At 33.5% G+C, this 27,484-nt stretch overlaps 1 protein-coding gene across 1 annotated transcript; it reads left to right on the top strand.

The window, feature by feature from the left end:
- Positions 1-113: 113 nt before the first annotated feature.
- On the top strand, positions 114-23,721 carry LOC106719612 (homeobox protein B-H1). The gene is made up of 4 exons (XM_014513987.2): positions 114-261; positions 13,179-13,407; positions 22,555-22,791; positions 22,986-23,721. Exons 1-4 carry the CDS (start codon positions 123-125, stop codon positions 23,230-23,232), a joined length of 852 nt encoding a protein of 283 aa, XP_014369473.1. The 5' UTR covers positions 114-122; the 3' UTR covers positions 23,233-23,721.
- The last annotated feature ends 3,763 nt before the right edge of the window (positions 23,722-27,484 follow it).

Here is a 27,484-nt window from a genome sequence, read left to right as displayed (position 1 = left end):
GGTGACGGCGCAGAGCGGAGGCCGTCGAGCTGGGCGCGAGCGAGGTGTTGCGCGCGCGTGCGCTGGATGCGGTAGGGGGCGGCGCAGGCGCTGGGGCGGCGGGCCCGCGCGGCGCCCTGGCGATGACGGTGCAGCGCGACGAGCGCGACGCGCGCGCGCCGCGGACCAGGTTCATGATCACGGACATCCTCGACGCTGCGCCGCGGGACCTCAGCGCGCACAGAGACTCCGACTCTGACCGGTCAGCTACTGATTCTCCAGGTGACTACTGTTTTTTAATTTTGTTTTTCTCAATTAAGCCTTACGCTATTGCTTATTATTTTATGATATAAATACTAAAGAGCCGACTTTCAAACAGCTCATGTAAGATGATTGGATTTCTTATTATGTTTGTAAAAGTTGAAATCATTTTTATCTTTTGACTTTGTTGTAAGCTAATCTTGAAACATTCTTGTTTTTAAAGCGCTTGTTAGATAAAAAGTTTTTCAAGCTTTACTATTCCTACCTATATCTACTAAAATGTTAAATTTGTGAAAAGAGACGGATAAATTAAACTCTTGTTATAAAAAAATCTTTAATTCTTTAGCATCTAAAATTATATTTATATTTGTGAAACAAAGATCGTTGACGTGTCGCGCTTTCTTAGAAAAGACTTCAACGACGCACAACGACATCTGACATACCTTGTTAAATGTTTTAACACATATCACTTACAAAATCTGTTAATATTTTAAATTTGAATTATTTAGTAATAATAATAGTAAAATATTAATATTAAAAGCTAATATGGCAGTAATATACATTTAAAACACAAATTAATATAGTTAAAATCAATTTAATTCACTGGGTAAATGTGGGATTTTCTGCAATATAAAATATGGGAGATTTACAGAAACAGCGCGTAATCTTTCCTCGAAGGACTTCTCTTATTCAGGAGCTATTCTGTTTTTTATTACTTTCAGTGATATATAAATTATTGTTGTAGTTCATTAACTGTTATGAATAAAACTTTGTATTATTGTACGGGGCACAGGTTGTACTATTTTGTTTATGACACTTGCTGATTCTTTTTCGTTAGAATAAACGATTTGAATCACTCTGTATGTGTAACTTGAGTTTTAAGTATTAAAAAAATAAAGATATTTTCAAATAAATAAAACAAATCTTAGTTGCAATTTGAGTGAGAATGATAATGCATTGTACAAACCTGTTTGTAGAATATAAATACATATTGTCATTTTTCGACCTTGTTTAGTTCAAGCATGAATGACTTTTGTCAACATCTACAGATTGTTTCAAGTTTAATTTAATACGATTATTACCTTTGATATTTCTTGGGATTTAGTTTTTTTTTATTATTTTTATGTAATTCGAATCTTCGTTGTTAAATATCAGTAAATGGATTTAATACTTTATGTTCATGAAAAAATGCGGAATAAATTCATTTAGTAATAAAAACTGTATTTAATTGAGCCAAAAGTCTACACATGTGTAGTTTTAAATCTACACATGTTTATGAAATAGTTTGTTTTGGGTAATCTCCGAAGCGACTGGATCGATTTGACACGACACGGACGGGAAGGTAGCTGCATATTATAGGATACTTTTTTAAATTCTGCGCTGAAGTAGTTGCTGGCGATCGCTAGTTTTATAATATTTTTGGGGGATTTTTTTAAATGTTAGCAGATTATAGTAAAATTACAAATATTTCTTGTACCATTCCAACTAAACAGTAAGTTTGTGCTACGATATAGTTCACGACCATATTTGAATGGCGGATTTTGAATTGACTAACTGATCTGATATTCTTACCCTTAACCATTAGGCTATTGTCGGTATAAATTATTATATAGAACAGATTATAACTGGTATTAAATATAAATAACTTGTAATATAACTTATAAATTATACAATGGCCGAGTTACAAGATAAATTCAGCTATATTCAACAAAAAGACGTTATATATTATATTTACCTGAATTATACCAGCGTACAGATAAGGGAATAAATGTTATTATTCAAGAGATAAAAAAGCAACGCCACTTTATGGAAACAAGTTTGCTTAGCGTTTAAAAAAATGTCGGACGACGACGTAGAGTCATTAATCTATGGCCGCGGTAAAAAGCAACGCATATAATTTTAATTTATTAATTTTGAGTTGCCCAACGTAGTCTTCAGGGTAATTATAATTCATTCTTTTCCCAAATTAATTCACGCTGGGAACTAATTATAATATCTTAGACAAATGCTCTTATCAAGATTTAATTTACAAGATACATGTTTAGCATGCTTAAGGATGCGTTTAATTCATACACAAATATTTTGGAAAATTTCTGAACAGTTTAGCAATATTGCGCTTTATCACGTGTTAGACTTAATTTATTTTCAAAAGTAATATGAATATTTATTCTACAAAAATAATAATTATAAAATATTATTTCTAATAAAAATTACAAAACAAGCTACGAAAAAAAGATCAATGAACTTTAAAACAATATAAAAACAAAGACAAAATAAATGTTACTAGTTTTATTACACAGCTAGCTTTCGCCCGCGACACCGTCCACGCAAAATTAAAAAAAAAACGTACTAAGTAGCTTATGTTTTTTCCAGACTATTTTTTACATGTCTGTGTTTTTTATCAAAATCCGTTAAGGAGTTCCGGAGATACCTTCAAACAAACATCCATCCATCCATACATCCATCTAAACTTTCGCATTTATAATATTAATAAGATTAATAACTAAATAACAATTACCTCTATAGTTACATAAAGTGTGCAAAGCTTAATAAATTATTCTAAATTTAAATGAACATTTTAAAACATATCTGAGAGGCAATGTTTGAGTACTGATCTCGTTTCCTCGTTTCGATTTAATAGACAAGCCGATAAGTCCATGGCGTTAAATAAATTAAATAATAAAACGTATAATGGACGCGATAAATACAACCCGTTCTAACACTCTGGCCCGAGATAAGTAAGCCTTTATAAAACGGGCCAAATTAATCCTCGCTGAAAGGTACGCCCGAGGGAGAGAAGAAAAAATCTGACGTCATAATCAGCTTTTTGTCAATTGTCAAGTTAGGTTGATTTTAATTTTTAATAAGTCACCGATTTTAAAATGCCTTTTGTAGATTATGAGCTTACTATTTTATAAATGAAAGTTTATGTCTAAATGTTTTTAACACATCCTGTAGCTAATTTAAAATAGATGTAAGCTATGTTAATACTTTATATACTTTGTATTGAAACCGTACGGTACTTTGCCGTACTACTTACTTTAAAATACCAGGTTCTTATGTTCAGTTCATAAAAACAATATCACCACTTTCAAAATGTATAAGCTTACAACTGGGTTTTACTTAAAACGATCTGTTTGTACTGATATAAATCTAGTAATATTCGACAAGATTATTTAGAAGTCTTAATTTGAAAATTCTGGGATATAGGCACAAAGCTCATTTAAACATAAATTCAAACAAAATACTACGTATATTTTGATAAAAAGATTTTGTTATAATCTTCCTTAACCGTGCACCTTATCTTATGATTTAACCTCCCAATTACTGGTTTGTACATCCGCTGTCGGCAATTAACTGTCTACATGCAACCGTAAATGCAGACCTCATCGCTTTGTAATTTGAAAAAAAAACCACTTACTGGGAATGTGAAAAATACAACATTTATAGCAATTAAACGTTATACAAAACCTTCTTGCTCGCAATTGAACAATATAATTAATCTGCGAGCAATGACGTCGCGGCGATTGTTTGCATTCGAATCGATTAACTGAGTTTAATTTAAAAGTTAAAAAGTTACATTTGGACCGTTATAAGCATGTTGTAAATATTGACAGCTCTTATTTGAGCGATATATTTTTAAAAATTATAACTAAGACTCAAATACAGTTAAATATCTCAGTAAAAATACATAAATCCGATACGCATAAAATTAATTCCACCGTATTCGGATCTTACAATTTTGTAGACTGTATGATTTATATGACAGTTAAAAGTATATGAGAAGTATTCCGTCTTATCGGTAAAACAAGTCTTCCGAGGAAAGATAACTTTCTGATCTATCTGAAGACATCGGGTCAAAATATCTTCTATCAACCAGTCGCATCGTGTTTTAAATACCTAATCAAAGATCATTCTGATAAGCTAATATTTAACGCCGACATCGCAACCTACGTCTTGACGTGTCGACGGAACATTGCACCTTAAGTGACATCGATTAAAAAAAATACGAAATTAATTCCAAAAATACTTTACATTTCGCGTTTAAGTTTATATGAATATTTTATTCGTGTTTCTTGTTTTGTTACTAAAAAGATATTAAATTACATAATTTTTTGTAGTATTAGCAATATCCTTAACGAAACATTTAACATCAATTAAAGATATATTTTTAAAGAAAAAGACATCAAACTGAGTGAAATACCAATCAATCTATTTAAAAATATTCTTCACAGAGTTAGTTGATCGTCTGTATTGTTAAGCTCTGCCACCGTCTCGTAACTCGAAACCTCCACTCTAACCTCAAAACGTGCGAACGTGCGATCGCTTCAATAAGCTGCTTATCATCTTGCACGAAGCTCATTGTCATTTATTGGAAAATTGACTTTATTCATAGAGCAATAACGTTTATATTGCATCATCAAGAATACCACCGTGACTTTTGGCATCACGATAAAGACGAGAGGTAGGTGACAATTCTTTCATCGCATCATCGGAAGATAAAATCAAAACTTTTTAGTGTGACAATAAATAGATTATCATTGATATAAATAGGGCAAGTCTGAATTCCCATCATAATACGGATCACATTCTCGGCTTTATGTCGCATTTGACAGGCGATGTGAGCTGTGAAATTGGGTTCGATTTAAAGTATAAAGGTACGTCTCAAGACTTTTGTGTACTTTTTTTACTTAAGGGGATTATTTATACTCTGTTTGTAGTTCTAATTTTGACGTTGTTGAAACACGAGTAAGAAACTATGTGGGTACATTTAATATTGGTAAACTGAGTAAGTTGTTACAGTTACATTATTTTTGTAGGATGAAAAATATTATTAATACTAATAATATAATAGAAAAATCAAAGAGTAAGGAGACATTATCAAAAAATTCAAAAATATTTTGTTGATTCTACTAAATGATTAGATAATATTAGTTTATTAATGCGTGCCATAATTTTTAAACAAAATTAAATTTAACGGTTATCACTTCAAGTAAAACTAGCCGCCATTTTGCGGCTGTAAAATCATCAACGAGTTAATTAATTTCTGTAATAAAATTTGTTGGGGCAATAAAAGACGTTATTTCAATGTAATAAAGAGCTGCCGCTACTTCTATTTAATTTTGTATTAAGAATTTTAAATGTTTTTAAAAATGATGATCATTATTTAAATTGCACGTCATTTGACCGTTACCGCATCTATCAAGAGACAGTGTGCACTAACCTCTAGCCCTTTTTAAGAAATTGATTGATTAAAACTCGGAAAATACAGTTTTTCTTTTTTAAATATACTAGTATTTGTTATGTCGAAGAAAGTAGTTTGTACCAAGTCTTAAAAAGAAAGAGTTTTTTGATTGAAAAGTTGTGGTTTAAAATCTTTATTTGTCTAAGAATTCACAAAATTCCCTTTATGAGAAACAATTGTACTATAAAATAAAATTCAAATTACTAAGTTAACTATTTAGTTCCCTTTGAATAATATTAACTAAGTCAGTGTGAGCTAATGTTGCACTATTTATAAGATTTATTCTTATTTCTTTTGTCATTCATTATCTTAGTTGTTTGTGCATATTTTAGGTCGTTTCATCCAATCTTGTTGACAAAGTTTAAAAATACTTCCAACATCAAGAGTTACATTTTATTTTTGTATACAATAACCTTAAGCTGTCTCGCCGAATCTTGAGAAGCGGACATTTTATAATCCGGCGTATTTTTTATAGTTATTTTATGTTGGAAATGTAATGGCAATTTTTACGCCAAATTAAACGATCTTTGTCGCAAGATTTAACAAAATGTGACAAAGCAATTAGTCTTCGATTAAAAGTGGAAAAATTACAAATAAAAAACCAAAAATTTAATAGTAAATAAAACTAATATAATAAACGATAGATGTGCCGTACTGAGATTTTATATGACTGAAATATTTCGAAAAAAAAAAATATTCCTCTCACTTTGTTTAAGGAAAAATTTATCCCTCTCACAGGGATAAATTTTTTCGTATTTAACGCTTACGCTAACGTTATCAAATATAAGTTATACTACGATGAAATCTATAGGTACGTCAATAACAGTTCTTTAATATTATAAATTAAATATTTATAATGTCGATTACAGCTCACACTGAAATAGATCACGTTTCAAAGTAGAGCAACGATATCGTCATGGGAATAAGCCGTGTAATAGCTTCCAGGTGTCCATTTGATCGGAAACTAGGAAAGTATCGGAAAACGCATATTTTTTCATCCGATTACACATTGATACTAGGGATTGCAATCCGGAAAAACGGATCCGGTAATCCGGCGGATCCGGCATCATTTAATGGTTACCGGATCCGGTACCAATACACCGGATCCGAAAACCGGATCCGGTGCTAGCAGTTTGTGGGAAAATAATATAGCTGTTGCATGAGTAGGTACTTTAAATGCGTTGTGCGTATATATTTGCAGCTCTATTAGAAGTCGTTTAGCTGATGACACAATTAACAATATTTGTTTTCTACGATCTTATTTTCAAAATCAATATTGATTTTCTTTTATTACTTATATTTTTTTACAATTATTACTAAAAATAATTATTTATCGTAAGTTTATTAAACTAAAGAGTTCTAAACTCATTATTGTGATAATTTTTGCCATTCATTCGTTCAACAGATTCATCAAATCATGATGGTATCTGTCATAATCATAAATACCTATAAGACTTGTTTGTTAGCATTCTCAAATACTTTAATAATGATTTCGATCTCATTTCAGTTAATTACGTAAGGTTAATTGTATCTATTAGATATTATAGTTACTTGATAATTAATATTGTTACTTATAAATTGATCTATCTGTGAAAGTGAAATCTAGAAAGACTAAGCTACTCGTTACGTCGTAAAATTATTACTAGTTACCTACACTACTAAATTTTAATTGTTTTCTTGTTGTCTATTTGTCTTAACATTGGTTAAAAAAATAAAGTCGATTTAATATATTTGTGATTTATTTTTTATAAACTACATATATATAGGTGCAGTGACACTTGATTAACTTACTTATTTTGTACTAAAAAGAGAAAATCATCTTGATTTAATCAATCCGGTCGGATCCGGTCGGATCCGGCCGGATTGATGGGAATCCGGTCGTATCCGGCCGGACTGAAAATGACACCGGATTGCAATCCCTAATTGATACAGATACACAACCGTGAATGTTATTTTTTTCTATCGATTAACTTTGCGTTATCCAGTTTATTGAGTTATTTATTTTGAATTGGAATACATTTTGCATTTTTTTACATCTTCTATTTGATTTCAAATTTGAATTAAAAACTTAGTAAATAGTACATGCGCTATTCCAAACAAAAATCAATCTAAATGCCGAATTTTGCCCAGATCTATAGAGAGTAATCATATCTCTATCAAATCGTGCAATTTTTCACTATTATTAGGTTAAACAAAGTATGTACTTAAACATGTTAAATATTTGATAACTCCATTTTTTTTAGTTCGAAATAAACTGATTTTATCGATGTGAAATTAAATTATCGATAATTAACCACTGAGGCTTTATAGCTTATTTATATTACATTAGTGTACATATATTAGGATCATTTCAAAGCGAGATATGCAATGTAGAGAGAAAGTATTTCGTTTGTTCATTTACCTTTTCAATTTAGAAACGAGAAAGTAAATTCTCCTAATAACATAAAAATCACTTTAAAGTTCTTTAAAAGTCGATTCGTAATAGTTTTAATAAAATAATAATAAAGTTATAAAATAAATATACTTAAATAAAAGATTAACGAATTAAATAAAAAGATCAATTTTGTCGGATAAAATTTTAAGAACTGTGTAGTTCACAAATTAATGGATAGCAATTTTGTATTTTACTATTTATATTCTAACAGTTAAATTAATGAACTAAAATTAAGTACGGGCAGATAAACGGATATTTTCATTAAATGCTAGGCTATATCTTGCGAGCTAAGACTAGAGCTAGAAAGGGCATCGCGTCGATGCACACTCTAAAAAATATCAATAGAAGATCAGTCGTGCGAGACGCTAATCAATTTAAAGACCCGTTTATTTTTCTTTTTAGTGATTTAAAGTACTTTTAACCGCGAACACAAAGGAAAACAAGCGTCGAGTATAAACGTAGCTTAGAGATATGCTTATTGCTAAATTACATAAAGAAGTATGTAAATCGAGAAATAAATTGTAGACTTTAGAATAAATGGCTACGGTAGCACAATTATATTTTATTACACAGTTGTCTGTTTTGATAAAGTTAGTATTAAAAACTAGCGGAGGTTCCGCTTTACAGTGAATGAAGTACAAATTAATATGATATTCTTACGACTTAAAGCTTAATATTCAGAAAAGTAATTCAAATATCTACTCGTAATATAAAAGTTACTACTGCATCGTATAATGATGTTATTCTAAACATATGTAACAACTAGGTACCAGATTAATCAGTCTGAGAGCCTCCGTTAAAAGAATTTGCACACAAACATAATGTCAATGAAAATTGAGTTGTAGTGATGTTTAGCGATTGCAATTTTGCTTCGGCTACTTCTGCATTTCTGTATCACTTTGAAATCTTTAGCACTAAGGTAATAATGATCTGTAATTATGTTCATAATGCAATGTTAAATATGGAATGTATTATTCAATGAAATAACGGCTCCGAGTTGTCGAGTAACTGTATAATGGCGTTTATATGATTTACCTAATTATTGTAACGCTGGCTTTACACAGCGGGGGCCGGGATTTAATTAATTGATGCATAATGGCGACGCGGCGGCTCGTGGTACTGGCGCCTTAGCGATATACATTTGGTACATCGTCGCTTGCGTACTTGATTTGTATACGCATATTTCGTTGACCATTTTTAGTTTTAGTGCTAAATCAGCTACCGTAAAATTCACAATCGATGGTGACATATGAGTCCCCGTCACGTTTAAGTTGATTTTACTATCATTGTTCTTATGATTAATAAAATCTCGTGATTTTAATAACATAGAACCAATAAATAACAGATTTGTCAAAAACCGATAATAAACAACGTCATCATAAACTATTTTTTTTTAATTAACCTGTTCAATTTAATAGAATGAAACGAACGTAGCGTTGTCTGTGTGCATTTCAAATTCCTATGCGTATAAAATTAAATCGTTTGCGATATCACCTTGCGCTTTATTAATGCTCTTTCTCTTAGTGTTATTAGCTTCAAGGCAAATCTGCGGCCTAATTACGTATTTAATATACGCTTGTATAACATCGTGTTTATCTCTGTTATACGATATCATGATTGTCTTAAAAGCTACTGAATTTGCCAAATTTCCTTTTAAAATGTTAATGAATTAATTTAAAATTTAATTTTATAACTTTTAAAACGTTTGGACATCAAATATTCCATTCGAATAAAGAATGTTATTTTTTTTATAATAATAATATTATCTTTGATATAGACTTTATTATTTAACACTGGCAACCAATTATTTTTTTTTATTATCATTTTTTTACCAAGAAACGGCTAATGTTGAATTATTTAAATTTTTAATTATTAAGAAGCCCCGTTAACTAATATATTATGGTACAATTAAAACGTTTTTTTTTACAAAATGTTCTATTTTTACCTACATTAGGATTCACACTTTCGTAATAAGGAACGAATCAACATCATCGAGTAATTAATAAAGGCATAATTTCTAATTTCCCGTTACAACGCAAAGTAGCGCTGAGGTAATTTTTTAAACCATTCTAAGTAGTTATAATCGGAACAGATTAATTCTTGTATAGATTGGAGTGTTTATTGATCAATTAAATATTCTTAGAATCAATCATGCGGTCGTATAAAGTAACTTAATATTCAATTAACGGATTAACTTATCAGTGAGACGAGCGTCCTTCTGAGCCCGGTTGCCCGGTTGCCCGGTTGCGGACGGCTGATGCCGAATGCGTGTGATTTTAATTATAAGTATATTTGTTAACATATGTATGTATTTATATGTTTTATAATAGACTTTTAAACATGAGTTACTACTGAAGAATATATGTTTTGTTATTAAGCAAAATAAGAGACTTGATTGAATTAATTTGTGTATTAACTATTTGTATAAGTTAACATTCACATTAAGAGGGATGTAGTAGTATATAGGCTATGAAAAGGTTGAGAAATCACCCTTAGAAGAAATAAAGAATAAATTGACGTCAAGGAAAGATTACATTAAGATTGTAAATGAAATTTCTGCGAGCAAAATCTCTGTATAAAACATATCTTCATCCCTGTCATTATATTTGACAAAACTGAGATGACAATACGTTTTAAACGACAATTTAGGTCTCAGAAACCCACGGTAAGAATTATGTTGGATATTTACTTATTCATTTTTTTAATAGTTCAATTAGCAAATTAAAAGGTTTCTTCTAAAGTAAGAAACAAATTGCATTATTTCGATTACAGTATACGATTTTTTTTCTAATAAATTACTTTTAATCGAATCGATTACATTGTACGAATCAAGATATTTTCCTGTTTAAAGGAACAAGGTGAGGTTAAGTTACGTAAGATTGTATCAAACGTTGGTAACTCCGCGGTCAGACAGACAACTCTGTAATTTATATTGCTAATAAGTATACAACTTGTGTATTTATTTAACCGGCTGATCGTTAGAATGGTTAGTGTTACGTGGATGTTTTATGATCATATTGCAAATAATGTTAGTAAAATTTGTATTAGCTTGATTAGAAAATTCAAATCAAATTAATGATTAGTCCTGATTAGATTTGACGTTAGCCTAGCCTTAGCTAGAATACCATGGTCAGGATGGAATTAACCTCTTTCAGTAATAGGATTAAAAGGAAAACTGGCTGCTTAAAAAAGTAAATTTTGAAATGTGTAGTACAATCGCTTACACAAGTGTAAAGTAAATTCATTTAAGGGTTGCGGTAGTTAACAACGTTTGCACACGTAGGTACATTATTGCCCACTAATGATAATAATTTTCACGGTCGGGCGAGCACGGTCGGCGGTTGGACCTTATTATAATAAATTAACGGCAGCGCCCTAATGGGCCTCGTACGTAATTATACTCGATGTTACAAACTGCTAAAGGGACGTTAAAAAAATCACCAAGTCGCGTTGCCTCAGCAATTTGCACTCAAGGTTGTTCGCAACTCGCTACATTACGAATGTATTTATTTCAAGTGATATTAAGTTATAAAGAGGATGTTACTGTCTCTAAGATTTGATAAAATAATAACACATGTACGATATAATTTATTTTTATTTTACATTTATCTATGGATACTAATATTTTAAAGAAAAAATATTGTAGATTTTTTGGTTTGTTGAATCGGTTTCGAAACTCTTCGATCTGGAAAAAATTTTTCACTGTTGGGAAGCTGCACTATCCACTGGTGACTTAGTTATAAAACATTATTCTTAAGTCAAAGTAATGTCCGTTACTTCATGAATATTAAATGATGTTCTAATATTTGTTGAAAGATTACTTATTTTTGAAGAAGATGTGAAGCAAGATACAAGCTCTACATAAAGATAAACCATCTTTAAAGTTTTCTTTATAAATTACTGAACAATTTCATTAGTAGATATTCACTTCTTTAATGCAAATTACTTATTGACTTTAATGTTTTAAGATAAATATATAAAACAAGCCTGTTGAAATTAATAAAAATTAGTTTATTTTCAGAGACATTCAAAAGTCAAATGTACATTCATACCAATGACATTTTCTGCATAGGATACGATGATGCCATCTTAGTTTAGTATGTAAACATGTAACATAAAATTTATTATCATCAAATATGTCAAGGTACTACAAAATGGTTTTAAAACATAAATTTATTCAAGATCCCTGCGTTAAGTCCATATAAAGTGTACGGGCAGCGGGCAGCAGGCACGTCGGAACGTCGACGTGGGTGTGTGGCGTACCGCAAGCCTGCCTACACTCGACTGCCCTAATACCCCACTCATTATGTTTATAATCCTTGAATCGTTGTGCGAACCTTTGCCCAAGAAGACAGCTTTGTTACTTATTAACTTACTTCGTGTTTAAATATTAACAAACATAAACATTTTAGGGTGAAGTTTTAGAAAATTATGAACTGCTTTAGGTTATGGGAAATTCCTAAGTTTGATTTATAGTAAAGCATAATTCCATTTCCTTTTAAGAATTAACTATGTTTTAATTACACTCGGCGAAAAGCTGAAAGCATTCGTACTTTTTTTTTCACTCCCAAAATTCTATCCGATCTTTCCAACGATGACATTCGGATTATAAGATAGCGGATCTTCACTTTTAATTAAAATAAGACTTATACCAGAAATATCACAATAAAACTTAAGAAAATATTAAAAACAGTTGCTATTATATTAATATAATATTAAAACAAGATAAAAAATGACAATAATTATGTGAAAATTTATGAAATGGCCGATGTCGCCAATAAACAATTCTATAATTAATTTAACAGGAATAATATTGCAGAATATATAAACATAATCAGTAATCAAAATAAAAGTAAAATCTTGAAGGAAGTAAGTGCGGTGGTCAACCACAAGAAGCCATACCGGGACACGGCTTCCCAAGTTCGAGGCCGACGACGCTTTGTGAAAAAGCTTTTAAATATTACACTTAAATTTCAATGAAATCATCCATGATTTTTGTTGAATATTATATGTAGTTATACGGAAAAGACATCACTTTAGAAACGCAAATTTTTATAAATATCTTGTCCACTTTAAAACAAAAAAAAAATAATTAGGACACCAGTGACATGCAAAAATTTCAACTATGAAAATGTTCACCTTCTTGCATAAATGACATTGTTCAGCCATCATACTGCGCCTGAAACACCTTGATACTATATTTTCTTTTTTTTCAACTAATAGAATTATCTAAATGTTAATATTCTTTGTTTCTTTTAGGTGTTAAAGATGATTCAGATGACGTATCGAGTAAGAGTTGCGGTGGCGACGCGTCCGGACTGGCCAAGAAACAGCGGAAAGCGCGCACGGCGTTCACCGACCACCAGCTACAGACGTTGGAGAAGTCCTTCGAAAGACAGAAGTACCTCAGCGTGCAGGACCGCATGGAACTCGCTGCCAAGCTAGGGCTCACCGACACACAAGTCAAGACCTGGTATCAGAATAGACGGTGAGTTATTTGGATAGCATTCAAGTTAATTATATTATAATATATGCATAGTCTTTGGTTCACGTGGGATAATTTATATTCCCGGGAGTAAAAATACTTTATTCATACTGACCTCTATACATGGATTGGCTGTAAGCCTTGGTATTTTGTGCCTATTTGAATTTTGGTGCTCTCGGCAGCAGGTGGTGGTGAGTATTCGAACTAATATTAGAGATAGAATTAACTGTCAGTAACATCAACAGGCGCATTTAAGCACGAAGCTATATCTGTTATTTCTAAGTAATTACCTATCTATCTCTAAAGATTAGTTTACATACTGTAGTGCATGTGGCTATGGTACCAATACTGTTTTCTACATTCAAATGTCAAGCCACTTCTATCTGAGCCACCAACGGGAGTAGACGTCATCAACATACAGTATATTTTTTCATGGAGAATGGCAACAGTTTTGTACGAGTGTTTCGACAATAAAAACTAGTGTTTGTTAAATTTTAGTCAATTTCGTTACTGTCAGGCAGTAATATGGTTATATAAGGGCATTGTATTTGAACAAATTTTGTTGTAATTAAATAATTTTAAACTTACATATTATGAGTCTAGCTAGATGTTCGAAGAATCTTATTTACTAAGTACTTGCATTTTACAATAATCTATAATTGAACTACGACATGCTAAATAGACGTTAGCTCAAGATAAAAAAGTAAGTACTTGAACTACACTTTAATTTATAATAGCATACAACGATTTGTGGGAAAAACGTCGGTTTTTTAATGGGAAAATTGCTCTGTTTCGAGTTAAAGCCACCTCCCACGCCGTAATGGAATTATAAAAGTCGATACGTGTCTAAGAAAGCGCCAACATCAAGGTACAGTCGAGTTCGTTGACGGTATTACAGTTACAGAAAAAATACCTTGTATCGACTGCCGTGACATTTGTATTAAAAATCATAATTCCTTTCTTTTTTTTTTGACAAACCAGAGACAAAATATTTATTATCCTTTCGAAGCGTATATGACGTTTAAACGATTATCGTTTTTGTGGAATACCATCAGCCAACCTCACTGTACAAAGCAATTACAGAGCGCTTTTCAAACACGATTCAAGTTATTAATGGCCGAATGGAAATGTTATGAATACGTTTTGAATTATAATTATTATTACAGACTTCTGAACATTTTTCATACCTTAGAAGGATTAATTTGTAAAAGAAAGCTTTAACGAATTCATTTACTTTTTGAAGTTTTGTTCTTAGAAATTGAAGAAATGCTTAAAACTTCTCCAATAACTAGGTTGAAAGGCATTAATGTTTTTTTATCATATATATGTAATTTGATATATATTTTGTCACAATTTTGCACTAAACACGACATGTGAATGACGTTTTAACATGTAAAAATTAAGTTGTTTTGGGGATGCATGCCATCTCTTGTTAAACAAGGCATTATTGATATTGATGTCGTTTCGTTATCGCTAATAGACAGGTAGCAAGTGTGAAAGGGAGAGATGAATAAGAGACGTCCGCGTACTCGCGCGGTGAATTGGCAACTGACAACAAAAAAGACAATCTGTTGATTTTGCCTTCTTTTAGTGACTCAACTTTTCGAGCCCCGATCATGTCACTACCACATTATATGTATATCGATGGTTAGTATTTATAATTTAGGTAGAATTATTTAAAGCATCTTGTGGGTACATACGTAACTTCAGTAAAAACATAGTTATATTTTAGTAACACACATTTAATGTGTGAAGACAATCTCGTAATTCCGTTTTTTACGATTGCGTTTGCTGACGGTTTTTGGCCTCGCACTGAAGGTTCTGCCCTAAATGTATATTACAATCTTTTAATCTATACATAACTAAAATGAAAATATCGAAAATATATATCATATTTCGTACACATGATGTATTTGCGTCACCTATAAAAAAGATCCAATTACAATATGAGAAATAAAAAATACTCGGTTTAATAGTACAAATAATAAGCTTGAAAACTTTTATTGCAGACACATGGTCCATACAAAATTGTATTAAAAATTAAATAAAATTACAACACACGTAGACGTGTCCACATGGCTAATAAAATAATTTAGTCCTGAGTTTAAAAAAAAATATTTTTGTAAATCGCTGTAAGTTTATGAATTGTTACGGTATCGGGGCTGCGTGAGATAGTCGGCGTGGCACATAGAGTGTGCTGAGTCAGCGTGGCGCGATCTTACTGCTTATTGATTAGTGTGCACTTGTACAATTCGAGTGTTTGTAGGTGTATAATAAATAAATACTTACGTACATTTTATGTAAGCAATTTCGAATATTAAGAAAATTTATTAGGAAATCGGGTTGTAATGACGGTATTTATCAACTAGGGTAACTACTTTTTAATTTTTAAATAAAAAGATATTCAATCTAGAAAGGTAGTGAAGTACGCAAAAACATATTTACCATTCTTTTGATCTTGTTAATAAAAGTGAAAGATAAAGTTATTTATCAATTATCATAATAAATTTACACGACGCAAGTTCCTGTTTAAACTCTACATTATCCTATAATATTAGGTTGTTTACTATTAAGGCCCTTGTTAAAATCGTCTGTCGGCGACTGTACCCGGCGGTGATTTCAAAAACAAACGTTCGTAATTAGGCCTCTGCTTGCCGCCGACTAGCACCACCTTTAAACGTTATAAAAAACTTCGGTAGTCCAGAAAAAAAACGACTACCTATAGTAATTTCGTACCAATTCCACGCCTTTTTATTTCCTCGTATTACTTTTAATCGATTCGTTTGATCATTTAGAGGTTTATTGATATTTACTTTGAATAAAACTGAGTATCCGTATAATATCTAGAGACATTTTACGTCTTTTAAACTAACTCAGTTTTTAATCTACAAAGCGCTAGCATTTCGCTTTTGCAATAATATTTTGGTCAAATTAAGTCTCCTACAAAAAGCTTTTTAAAACGGCTTAACTTAATTTTTGAACATTGGATTTGTTAATTATTTTTTCAAAGATATGATATCGTGTGGTTATTAGTTGATGTTAAAATTACAATATTAACCAATAAATATTATAGTGATTATATTGGGGATATAAGCGTGTCATGAAATTAATTTTCCATCAGCGGCAGTGGCAGCCGCACACGACGCCGCCTCGCTCTGTGCGCTTCTTGCCCCCGCCCGACCACTGGCTCCTTTTTTACACGTCGACACTTTTTGCCCGACTTTTTGTTGGTTTTCTATAATTTCGGTTAAACTAATGTTTGTACTTCGATTTTTCGGTTCGTGAAAGACTGTGAAATCGCAGTTAATTGAACGATGCAACGACTTATATTTCGGTGAACTTTCTATTGTTTTTCTGTTTAATATATAATTGGAAATGCTTTGTTCTGATCAAATAATAGGATAAAAGTGGTTTAACAAAAAAAAAGGTTTTTCCATACTTACGTCAAAAACTATTTTGCTTTTAATTGGACGGAGATAATTTGTAATAATTACAGTCACGCCATTTGCCTTTTGAGTTATTATAAATAAAAATAATTATGTACGTAAGTAGCTTCTCTTAATTGGTTATGTTATGTTTCTCTTTGAACAATTTAAATTTTCGAAATCGTTTTGGTGTTACGACTTAAATTAACATCAGTTATTTTATAAAATTATTAAGTAAATAGCTGCAGTTAATAAAACATACTTTATGACTATACAAATCAGATAAATAAACACGCTTTTAGTATTTAAAGTAGGTACTGTTTTACTTAACAGTCTGAAACATACAGCTGCAATATGTAAGCAAATCTTACTTGCAAAAGTGTGTGGCAGTGTTAATCTTTCCACGAAAAACTTAAAAGGATCATAAGTGACTTCCAAAAATAATGGTATATAGAGTACCAGTAACCGAGAAGCATATACCCAGGTGTAAGTATCTGGAATAAGCGAGAAATCTGCTAGAATCGCGGTTATATTCTAATACCTATCCGTTTAGTTGAAAAGTCTATACGAGTATGCTTTAAAACCTTAATAATCTTAAGTCACACTTTGTGAGGCGAAGTCAGCGTCAAGTGATAGTGTTGTGATCAGTGTACGTGTGAAATGGCCGCCGCCGCAGCCGCTGGTCCACAGTTTTCAGTCGGCAGTCTCCAGACTGCAAGTCACTGCCTGCGCGGCGCCGCGCCCGCCCATTCATTACGCACACCGCCGACAAAATTTTATAGTTTTTACGACTTATCTGGCCTATATGTTTACTTAATTGTTTCCCAACGTACTAATTTCCGGACACCGCCGACCGACGTTTGATTTTGAGCGAAGAGCTTTCTTACGTACTTTTTGTGCTTATCCATCTGTTAAGTTACTAAATTACATCACGGAAAAATGCAAAGCAGAGTTTCGTACTCGAAAGTTTAGTGTGTACTCTTGCGAACATTTGAAAGAGGAAAAAAAATTGCGGAGCCGGAGGTTAGCGTGGTTTGGACATGTTATGCGGAGAGATGATGATCACATTAACAAAAAAGTAATAAGATTGGATGGCTACAAAAGTAGAGGAATTCAATGAAAGTATGGATGGATTGTGTAAAAGAGAATATGTTTAAGAGGGGTGAATTCCTTGCGAACATCTTAAAACGTCCGAACGACCTTAGTGAAAAATTGTTATCTTTGACTTTCATTAAATTTAAAGTTGTTATGTTATGTTGTTTATTCCAAGTTAAATATTACAAGTTAATAGAATTGTAAATTGTTTGTACAAGAAATAGAATAGCAATCTTTGAAGCAATAATTTCATTTACACAGACACGATTGAGTTTCTACGGAACGCTTCCATGCAATTTGGCCAGACATTAAGTCCTACACGACCGCGTTGTGTGGCGACTGTGTCCAGCCATAAATTCGTAATAGGCCGGGGGCTGTCGGCGCGCCGTTTATCGCCGTTTAGTCGGCGACGTGCAATCCGCGACCATTACCTAATGACGCATCCTGTAATGACACACTGCCGGACGCCTCGGATATCACGGCACTAGTGTTGTACTACACGATCGACAACAATCAATTACTATTGACAGTCGAATTTTCTTATTCGATTCGTTATTGATTCATACATTTGATTTATCTGATGAAAATAGCTAGTTGGTCATAGAAAGTGCCAACCCTATGGTGAAGAAATGTTTTCGTACTGTACGAAGCACATCAGTTCACCTATTTCGCTAGTAGCAGTCATGTTATAGCAAAATGCTTGGCCTAATGCACACCGATTCGATATGAACTCCGCTCTTAATAGCTTCAATAAAACTACATTAATCTCTGTCCAGTGTAAGTACGGCTCATTCATTTGCTTTAATTATAACTTTCTTTGTAAGGTATAAAGTTGGTACAAAGAGCACCAGTAGCTTCATTGACATGTGTTCAAGTAACCAGTATTTTGTAACTTTAAGACGAGATTAAGTCCTCACTTATTTTTAATTATTCTGTATATTTTGCGGACACATATAATTTTTAAATTCAAAACTTTAAGTGAACAAATAGTTAAACTTGAAACTATTATGAACTAACGTGCAACATTATTGGTTTAACATTAGCTATAATACATAACATAAAGTACAAGTTACATAACCCCTTAATTAAAAGTTAAAACTTTATTTTATTTATGAACGTATAAAATACATTTTCAGTATTTAAACTAAATAACAAAATTATTCGAAGGTGACCTTTTCAATAATAATAATGTCTTTTAAAATTTATTGTTCTCTTATAAAGGATAGGACATTTTTTACCTCTCTTCTTGAAACTTAGAATTCACTAAGTGTGACTACACACTAATGATATAATGCAGGGGTTTCGCAATAAACTACCGAGAAACGAACTAATCGACCCCGAGAACCCTTCCAAATTACACCTCCGCAAAGACACGGGAATCGAAGCAAGGTCGCGCAGGTCGCTTGACTTATCATTTACGCGCTAATCATAATGCTGCAAATGCCATTTCTGATTCGGACGAGTTTAATAGCAGACTATGCGGCCGCTTAATTCGCAACTAGTGATTTGACCGAGCCAAGTTCGGATTATGACGCAGTTTAATGTTTAAGAATTCTGCGACTTAGCATTAGGCGCCAGACAAACCATATATGTACGTCCTAAATGTCAAAATAAAAATACTGCTTTGTCGATTTGATTATATGACATTACAGTTGATTTTTAGATTCCAGAGTAATCTGTAGAATATTATGATAATAATTACTGTACGTTTTTAAATAAAAATGCCAACCTTCTAAATAAAGATGTTCAAACTTCTACTATAAAAATACTCGTCGTCCTGAAACTTTTAAAGCGGCATATAAATAATGTTCCACCAAGCTCAATTTGGGCTGAGTTTGTCGGATGTAAAAGGTCGCAAGCGTCCGCGACGCCGCATACTGTTCGGATCGATGAGTGTGCCGGCGCTCTCTTTGTTCGTCGTCTATACAAGCCGAATTCGCATCACGTAGCCGAAAAACACAAATCGAGATAAACAACCTCCCCCTCGGAGAGGTCGTAAGCGGCGACGTTTTAGCGAACCGTTTTAGTCTTTATCGAGAGCCGTTAAGGCTCGCATTCGGTCGAGCCGTTTCGAAATACAATTGAATCAGTTCACGCAGCATCAAATCACTAAACCACTGGGCGGAGCGAGCGCAGACTCCGCCGGGGCGCGGGGGGCGCGTGGTTACGGGGGACGCGGAACAGAGACGGACGAAACCAGCTTTCACGATGCGCCGCTGACGTCGGAACGAGAGGAAGGTAGCGAGACGCCTCGAGACGGCCGCAGCTGGGGCAGGGGACGGCTCGAGACGGCAGCCAGCAGCGGCTAGCATTCGAGTGTTATCCGAGAGCTTTTTGTCCGTGCCCCGCGGTGTTAATAAAAAGAATAGTGTCACTGAGCAGATTGCCTCTCATTCAGCACTCGACAATTAAATAAGTAGTGTCGAATGTTCGCCGCTCGGAATGAGCCGTCATAATACAAGATTAATGCGTACCGCCGCTTTCCATCGATCAATTGTCAGCTACTGATAATTATAGAGCCGATCCTATTAAAATAAAATATTAACACTTGACTTTTAACAGTCTTTTAATGTAATTACGTAACATTTTGTGAATAATAGGTGTTCATTAGATGCGTAGCTATATCCAAATAGGATTATCGGATATAAAAAAATAACTAAATCTTAGTTACCTGCACATCATAGGTTCCCACCGGTCTTATTGGCTAGATCAAATAAGAAAATATCAAATCGAATGAGAATTTTATTGATTGACAAATACACACTATAGTGCTGTATTACCATCCTTAAATAACTTTATCTTATGTCATCTTCCTTCTTATCAAAGATGTAAAAAAATATTAGCTGTTGTCCGCGACTCCGGCCGTGCGCAGTTAAAAGAACTTAGTAGGGATATGAAAAATAGATAGTAGCCGATTCACACACCTACTGAATATGTATGTAAAATTTTATAAAAAACGGTCAAGCCGTTTTGGAGGACTATGGTAATATCGTGAAACGCGAATTTTATATATAAGAAAATATATACCTGAAGGGATGCATATAAAATTTTACATTTCAAACTGCAGTAAAACTGTACTTCAAATATGTAGGGACAATTTTACAATAAATCTTTACATTACAAACGTACTCGTAACTCGTAATATAAAGGCAATTATGATACAAGGGGGTTGTAAATTGTATTAAGTAGGATAGCAATGCTAGATCTAATAATACCGCATCAGATGAATAACAAAACAGTCCCGAACTCCCCCTCATTTACATTTAATAAAATTAAATGATCCATTTACAGAAATTAATTAACGAGGTAACCAGTGAAGCGTCTGCTTACAGCCGTACAGCGGCAACCCCAACACGACGCCGACTTACAATAGCTCCCGCGTAACAATAATAACGGCAAATGATAATGCGCCTCGAAATAACTCCCTTCGAATTAATAAAAACCTCCATTCGATGACAATAACAAACCACTTGTAGAAACTAAATTAAAATGAATTCACTTTAAAAATTAAATTAAATTTTAAAATACGCGGCCGGTCTTTAAGCTTTTTGTTTACAGTTTTATTATTTAACATTTTCTAATCTCTAATTTCTTAATCTCATGTCTCTTGATTACTTATATATAACAGAAAGAGGCATCAAATATTATATTAATTAATGGTATTATTTGTTACTTTTACTCCTTCAAATGCCTGCGTAAATTAGAGTATTTAAAAATTAATATACATACTTATGTAGAATTGACACTTTCTAGCATAGAAACGAACTGTGATAAAAAGCTTAAAGATTTATACTGTTAGTTTAACAACTCACATACAAACCGTTGGACTTTTTAAATCGCAAAACTTAAATTCTACATGCGCTATTTATGTTAAACGGTAATATTCTCAAAGAAAAAAATCTTAATGCTCTATAAATAATGATAAATGACATAGTGGTTAATACTTTACTTGCGAAATCATCAAACTTTCGATTAAATCGCTTCTCTGAAACGATTAAATAGATCACTTAAAAAAAATCAACGACATCCCGAAGCAATATCTCGTAATGTCGTATACATTTCGATTCACCCTTTCGGAGTGAATCAAATAAATCAAATTAAAGTACTCGACAACGCTCCGATGAACACACGAGTGCCCAAGACGTTTTGTCAAATTTATTATTTTATTTATTTATTTTTTTATTAGTCATCCCATTGTGGTTATCTATATTGTGCTCACGAGTGGCCTGTGACAAATTTGATGACGATCGGGGGTCACAAGCTGCAGGGCGAGTGATCTATGGCCTCGGGGTCCGTAAACGATAGTTTAGATTATTTTAGTGATCATTTCAATTTGCAATGTGGTTTTGTAAAGTTTTTGTGTGCGTTTGTATCTACGACAACGATTTATTTCTTTTTCAACGGCCTAATGTCATTATTGTTTGTGAACATTTTTAAACGGTCATATTCGGTCTCAGACAGCGCAATAATTACGGAAAATTTAACTTTTAGCATTGCTACCTTATATATTTTAAGCTTCAATATATTTTAAAGCTAGTTAAAAAGCTTAAAAAAGCAAAATATCTTGATCCCGATGTCTAAAAATTTCATAGATTTTTAAAAACTATATCAATTGATGTTTTTTCAACAGGACAAAATGGAAGCGACAAACGGCGGTGGGCCTTGAGCTGCTAGCGGAGGCGGGAAACTACGCGGCGTTCCAGCGGCTGTATGGCGGGTACTGGGCGGGCGTACCGGCGTACCCCTCACACGCCGCACAGCCCGCGCCCGCCGCAGCCGCTGATTTGTACTACCGGCAGGCCGCCGCAACCGCCGCAGCTGCAGCCTCCGCTACAGCAAACACGCTACAGAAGCCGCTGCCCTACAGGTAAATTTCCTCATTGAATTTACTCTACAATGCATAGTGTTGTATTTTTTAAATATTCAAGAATGAGCTTCAGTTTTAACGTTGCAATAATGTATAATAACTATGATATTTCGCCGAAGTTTTCACGAAGCAACAATGGCGTTTGATTGTAAAAAGTTGGAAGAAACAAATTCACAGAACCCCATTCTTTCCAGGTTATACCCTGGAGCGCCTCTTGGTGGTGTGCCGCCCCTGGGCCTTGGTTTACCGGGACCTTCAGCCCATCTGGGCTCACTGGGGGCGCCGGGACTGGGGGCCCTAGGCTATTACGCGCAGGCCCGACGTTCGCCCTCCCCGGACTTGGATCCCGGCAGCCCCGCGCCCCCGCCGCGTTCCCCGCGAGAACCATCGTTAGAGAGACGCTCCGATGATGAAGATGATGATGAACCTATTCACGTCTAATACCAGTGAAAACAAAGACTTAAAAATCTCAAGTTGAAATATTTGAAAATCGAATCGTGATATAGACACGAGTAATAACGTGAAAGTGAAATAAAGTGCATGGATAATTGAACAAGGACTTCCTTGTTAAATACGTGGTTCGGTAAATAATGTGGACTGGTTATGGTTTATATAGACACACATGTTGCATTTGCACAGAAAATTTCGAAACCCGCAAAACGTATTCGAAATGATTCCTCACGGTCACTACGTCACGTCACCCAGATGATTGTGAAGTGTGGACGCAGGTCCGTTATTATGTGATATTATAAGCCGAGATTCGTATTAAGTAGACGTAAATCATTTGTAATATAAATATAATAAAAATCGATGTCGTGTAACTATTAGAATAACGCTTTGTAGACTTCTTGCGACACATTAACAACACAAATTACTTTCATGTTTGAAAAGACCGCGCAATGTTTTATTAAAAAAAAATTAATTGGTTGTTAGAATATATATACTTAATAAGCCAAATATTATTTATTTCTACGCTTTGAGCACAAAGAAATTTAAATTTCCTTCTGGAAAATGTTTAAAAAATTTAAATTAGCATTATCCTACAAAAATCCGCTAAACACAATGAAACATTGACATACTTTTTATGGTTATTTTTTAAATATTTAAACAATTAAATATTTTTATAGCCTCCATGTTTTTTACCTACTTCAGTCATTGTGTTTTATCTGGTTTTTTTTTAAAACTTTCACAACAAATCATTTCAGAAATACAAAGAATTATCTACTTATCTTTAATGAATTAAACATAGTAAAAAAGAAGATAAGTTTTATTGTTTATAAAAATATAATCCAAATACAAGTTTAAATAAATATTTGAAAAGTTTAATAAATTTTATTTTCGGGCCTCAGATTTAAATATTAGAAATTTGTATAATGACTTGTTAATAAAATTTGGCAATTGTGCGAAGAAACTATGTATTATAATATAAATATATAACTATTACATTATATATGTACTGTTAGTATTAAATACATGACCGTAATGTTGTAGGTATATAAAGATGTACCTAAAGCTAATATAGTTATACGGCGATGTATGTACTTAAGCAAACCGAAATGTGGCATTTCATGTCCATAGATTTTGTGGTGTTTTGTAATTAAAATGTTGTCAATTATAATTTACTTTAATTTCACATAACTTGCCTTAAAGAGAACTTAAACATGTGTTTAAGTTATTTCGCTATACATAACTTACGCTATAACTTTATAGTACGATTAAAATACGAATTTGCAATCACTAAAATATATAACTGCTTTTTACTGAGCTCTGAAAGTAATAAAAATGTGTATTTCACATTTGTGTACATTAACATAACGTATAAATTGAGTAACGAGAACAAACAAATGAGTTAGCCAACAAAGCCATTAATTGTGGGATCATTAAACATGTATAAATATGCGTATAAGCTATCCATTTGGGCGGTTAACAGCTGTAACAAATACCTGAAAGTAGCCGGAGCTCTGCGACTAACTTCGCTAAGTCACGCCAACGGAATAGGACCGTGTTAAATTGTGTGAGCTATCTACATTTGCGAAGACCGCGCTACGGTGGTTAATTAGCCAGCGGCTACTGTACAGTCACCGTAAAAACATTGGATACTTTTCAAATTATTACTATAAGTCTTAGAAAATTTAAAACCTAAGCACTATTAAATGGTACTTACTTGATATTAAAACAAGGCTAAATATTAAGAACTATCTGTCGCCCGCGGAATTCCCTTCACGCGGAATTTAAAAAAAAACATAATAACATATATATAAGTTAGTGTTCATCCAAACTATGTTCTATATCTATGCCAAATTTCATCGAGATCTTACGAGTCGTCCTGTAGATACCTTCGAACAAACATCCATCTATCCATCCTTCCACCTAAACATTCGCTAGTATGCTACATTATAATATTAGTAATATATAAAATCTCCACTTGGGGCTCCCTTAGTGCTCAGTTTATTACTTTGAGTGCAAAAGTTTACGTTCTTTTATGTTGTCAGTATTCAAGCAAATAACGTATTTAAGGTGACTGATTTTTTTTACTTCGAGTGTACATTACGAGTATAACTTTGTTGCTCAATCGTGTCTGGAGATCTGGTCGCGCCGGCCTCGCTAACACTGTCTACTGAGCGCGCACGGAACTGTTATTACCGGGAATACGATCTCACGATTGATTTGCGATCTCAATTTGCATGCTCTTTTATAATTGTGCATGTACTCAATGCAAACAGCTCTCTTTTAGACAAATTTTTACATGAAAGACCCCCTTTTCACTACCTCGACTACCGCGATCTCCATTTTTATGACCAATGTATGAGCATTATTTCTAATGGGAAGACTGCCTTGGATAGTATAGTATTCTTGTGTGTATAGAGTTCTACCCCAAGTTAATCAGTGGACAAGGGGTCTTATGTGTTAAACTCAAGTAATAAAAATATATTTCTATTCTTATAATAAGCAAGAAACAGCCATTAGCTACTTTGTTTTTCAACAGTCATGGTCACCATTTTGGATTCCTTGAAACTAATTCACCTCGTTTTCACATTTCCACAATAGTTACTAACCAAAGTTGTATTCGAGGGCTTTTCTTGGCTTTTGAAGGTTTTTTAGTGTGCATAAAACCTATTTAAAAAGTAATCAGTCAGCGGTCGCTGATTGCTCGCGAGGCACGCCACCGGCCGCGGTCGTGTTCACAAAACGGAGCAATTAACAACACCCACCCCCCGCGTCTCTACTCTACCCGCGCCCTCTGGCAGTTCCGCTCCCCTTCCACAATGCCCACGCTGCTGATCTAATCGCAAAACGTCCGTTTTCTAGAATCGCCTTTACACAAACTATTGCGTGTTTTATCACGCGGGGGCAGCACGGTTATCGCTGGGGAAACGATTTTTGACGACCTGAAAATTGGAGGAAAGGAAACCTACCAAATCAACTGCATATACAGTAAGTACCTATTGTATTTTACATTTGACTAACGTCTGCTAATTAATTATATCCACTTTCGTTTTACTTTGTATTGTTTTTATTTTCTAAGAAATCCAATAAAATTGTTAAAACTTAATTACAATTGACCATTGTCGTTCATCATTCAATTGCACGACACTTCAGAATTAATAAGTAGCAAGCGTGAAACGTTCCTTAAACATGAAGATCTATATAGTCAGGTTTTCGATGTGCGGTGTGCCTTAGACAATACAAGGTGATTGCACTTATTACCTGGTACTATTATACGTAAAAAGCAAAACAAGCGGTAAACACGCGAGACACCGCTGCCAAATGAATATTAATGTTATTTAAACGTTCTTTAATCACGAGCAACATGTATACTTTTTATGGACATACAACATTTTTGCGTTGTTTGTTTCACACTCTTCTAAAATTCTAGGAAAACATGTGTATAGTTATTATAAACTAGCTTTTGCCCGCATCTCCGTCCGCGTGGATTAAAAAAAAAACAACTTAATAAGTAGCCTATGTGTTCTGCCAGACTATGTTCTACATCTGTGCCAAATTTCATCTAGATCCGTTCAGCAGTTCCGGAGATACCTTCAAACAAACATCCATCCATACAACCATCCATCTAAATATTCTCATTTATAATATTAGTAAGAAGAAAGATATACGGTATGTTGGCCGTGAAATTTTAAAATGTAATTGATGATAGCAGCGCGTGTTCTTAGAACAGACGCCTGATAAGATAGAGTAAGTTCTATAACAGGAACCACATGCAAAGAATGGCGTATCAAAAGTTCGCACATAAGATTGCTACGGAATCAAATCAAAACATGGTGTGTACATTAAATAACATAAAATACAAATCATAAACTTTAAAAGCTCGGTGGCTGAGGGGTTAAGAACTTGATTTGTAATCTGCAGATATGAATCCCGCCAAGGACATGTTTTCAGATTTCAGTTTTAAACATGCACATTTATCCGACGTTCTTATGGTGAAGGAAGACATAATTATGCAACCTGCACATATCTGCGATCATCGGCGAAATTCACAGATATTTGTGAAGACAATCAACCCGCACTTGGCCAGCGTGGTCGACTATGGCCTAGTCACCCCTAACTTGGGGTAGGCTCCGAGCCCCTCGTTGGGGACGTATAGTGAGCTGATGATGATGATGATGAACATATAAAAAAAGTTCCTATGTCCGTTTCCTAGTTCTAAGCTACCTCCCCATCAATTTTCAGCTAA

The sequence above is a fragment of the Papilio machaon genome, chromosome 3, assembly GCF_912999745.1.
Source record: "Papilio machaon chromosome 3, ilPapMach1.1, whole genome shotgun sequence".
Classification (NCBI taxonomy): Eukaryota; Metazoa; Arthropoda; class Insecta; order Lepidoptera; family Papilionidae; genus Papilio; species Papilio machaon.
Note: the sequence above shows the minus strand (reverse complement) of the source record. Positions and strands in the feature narration are given on the sequence as shown.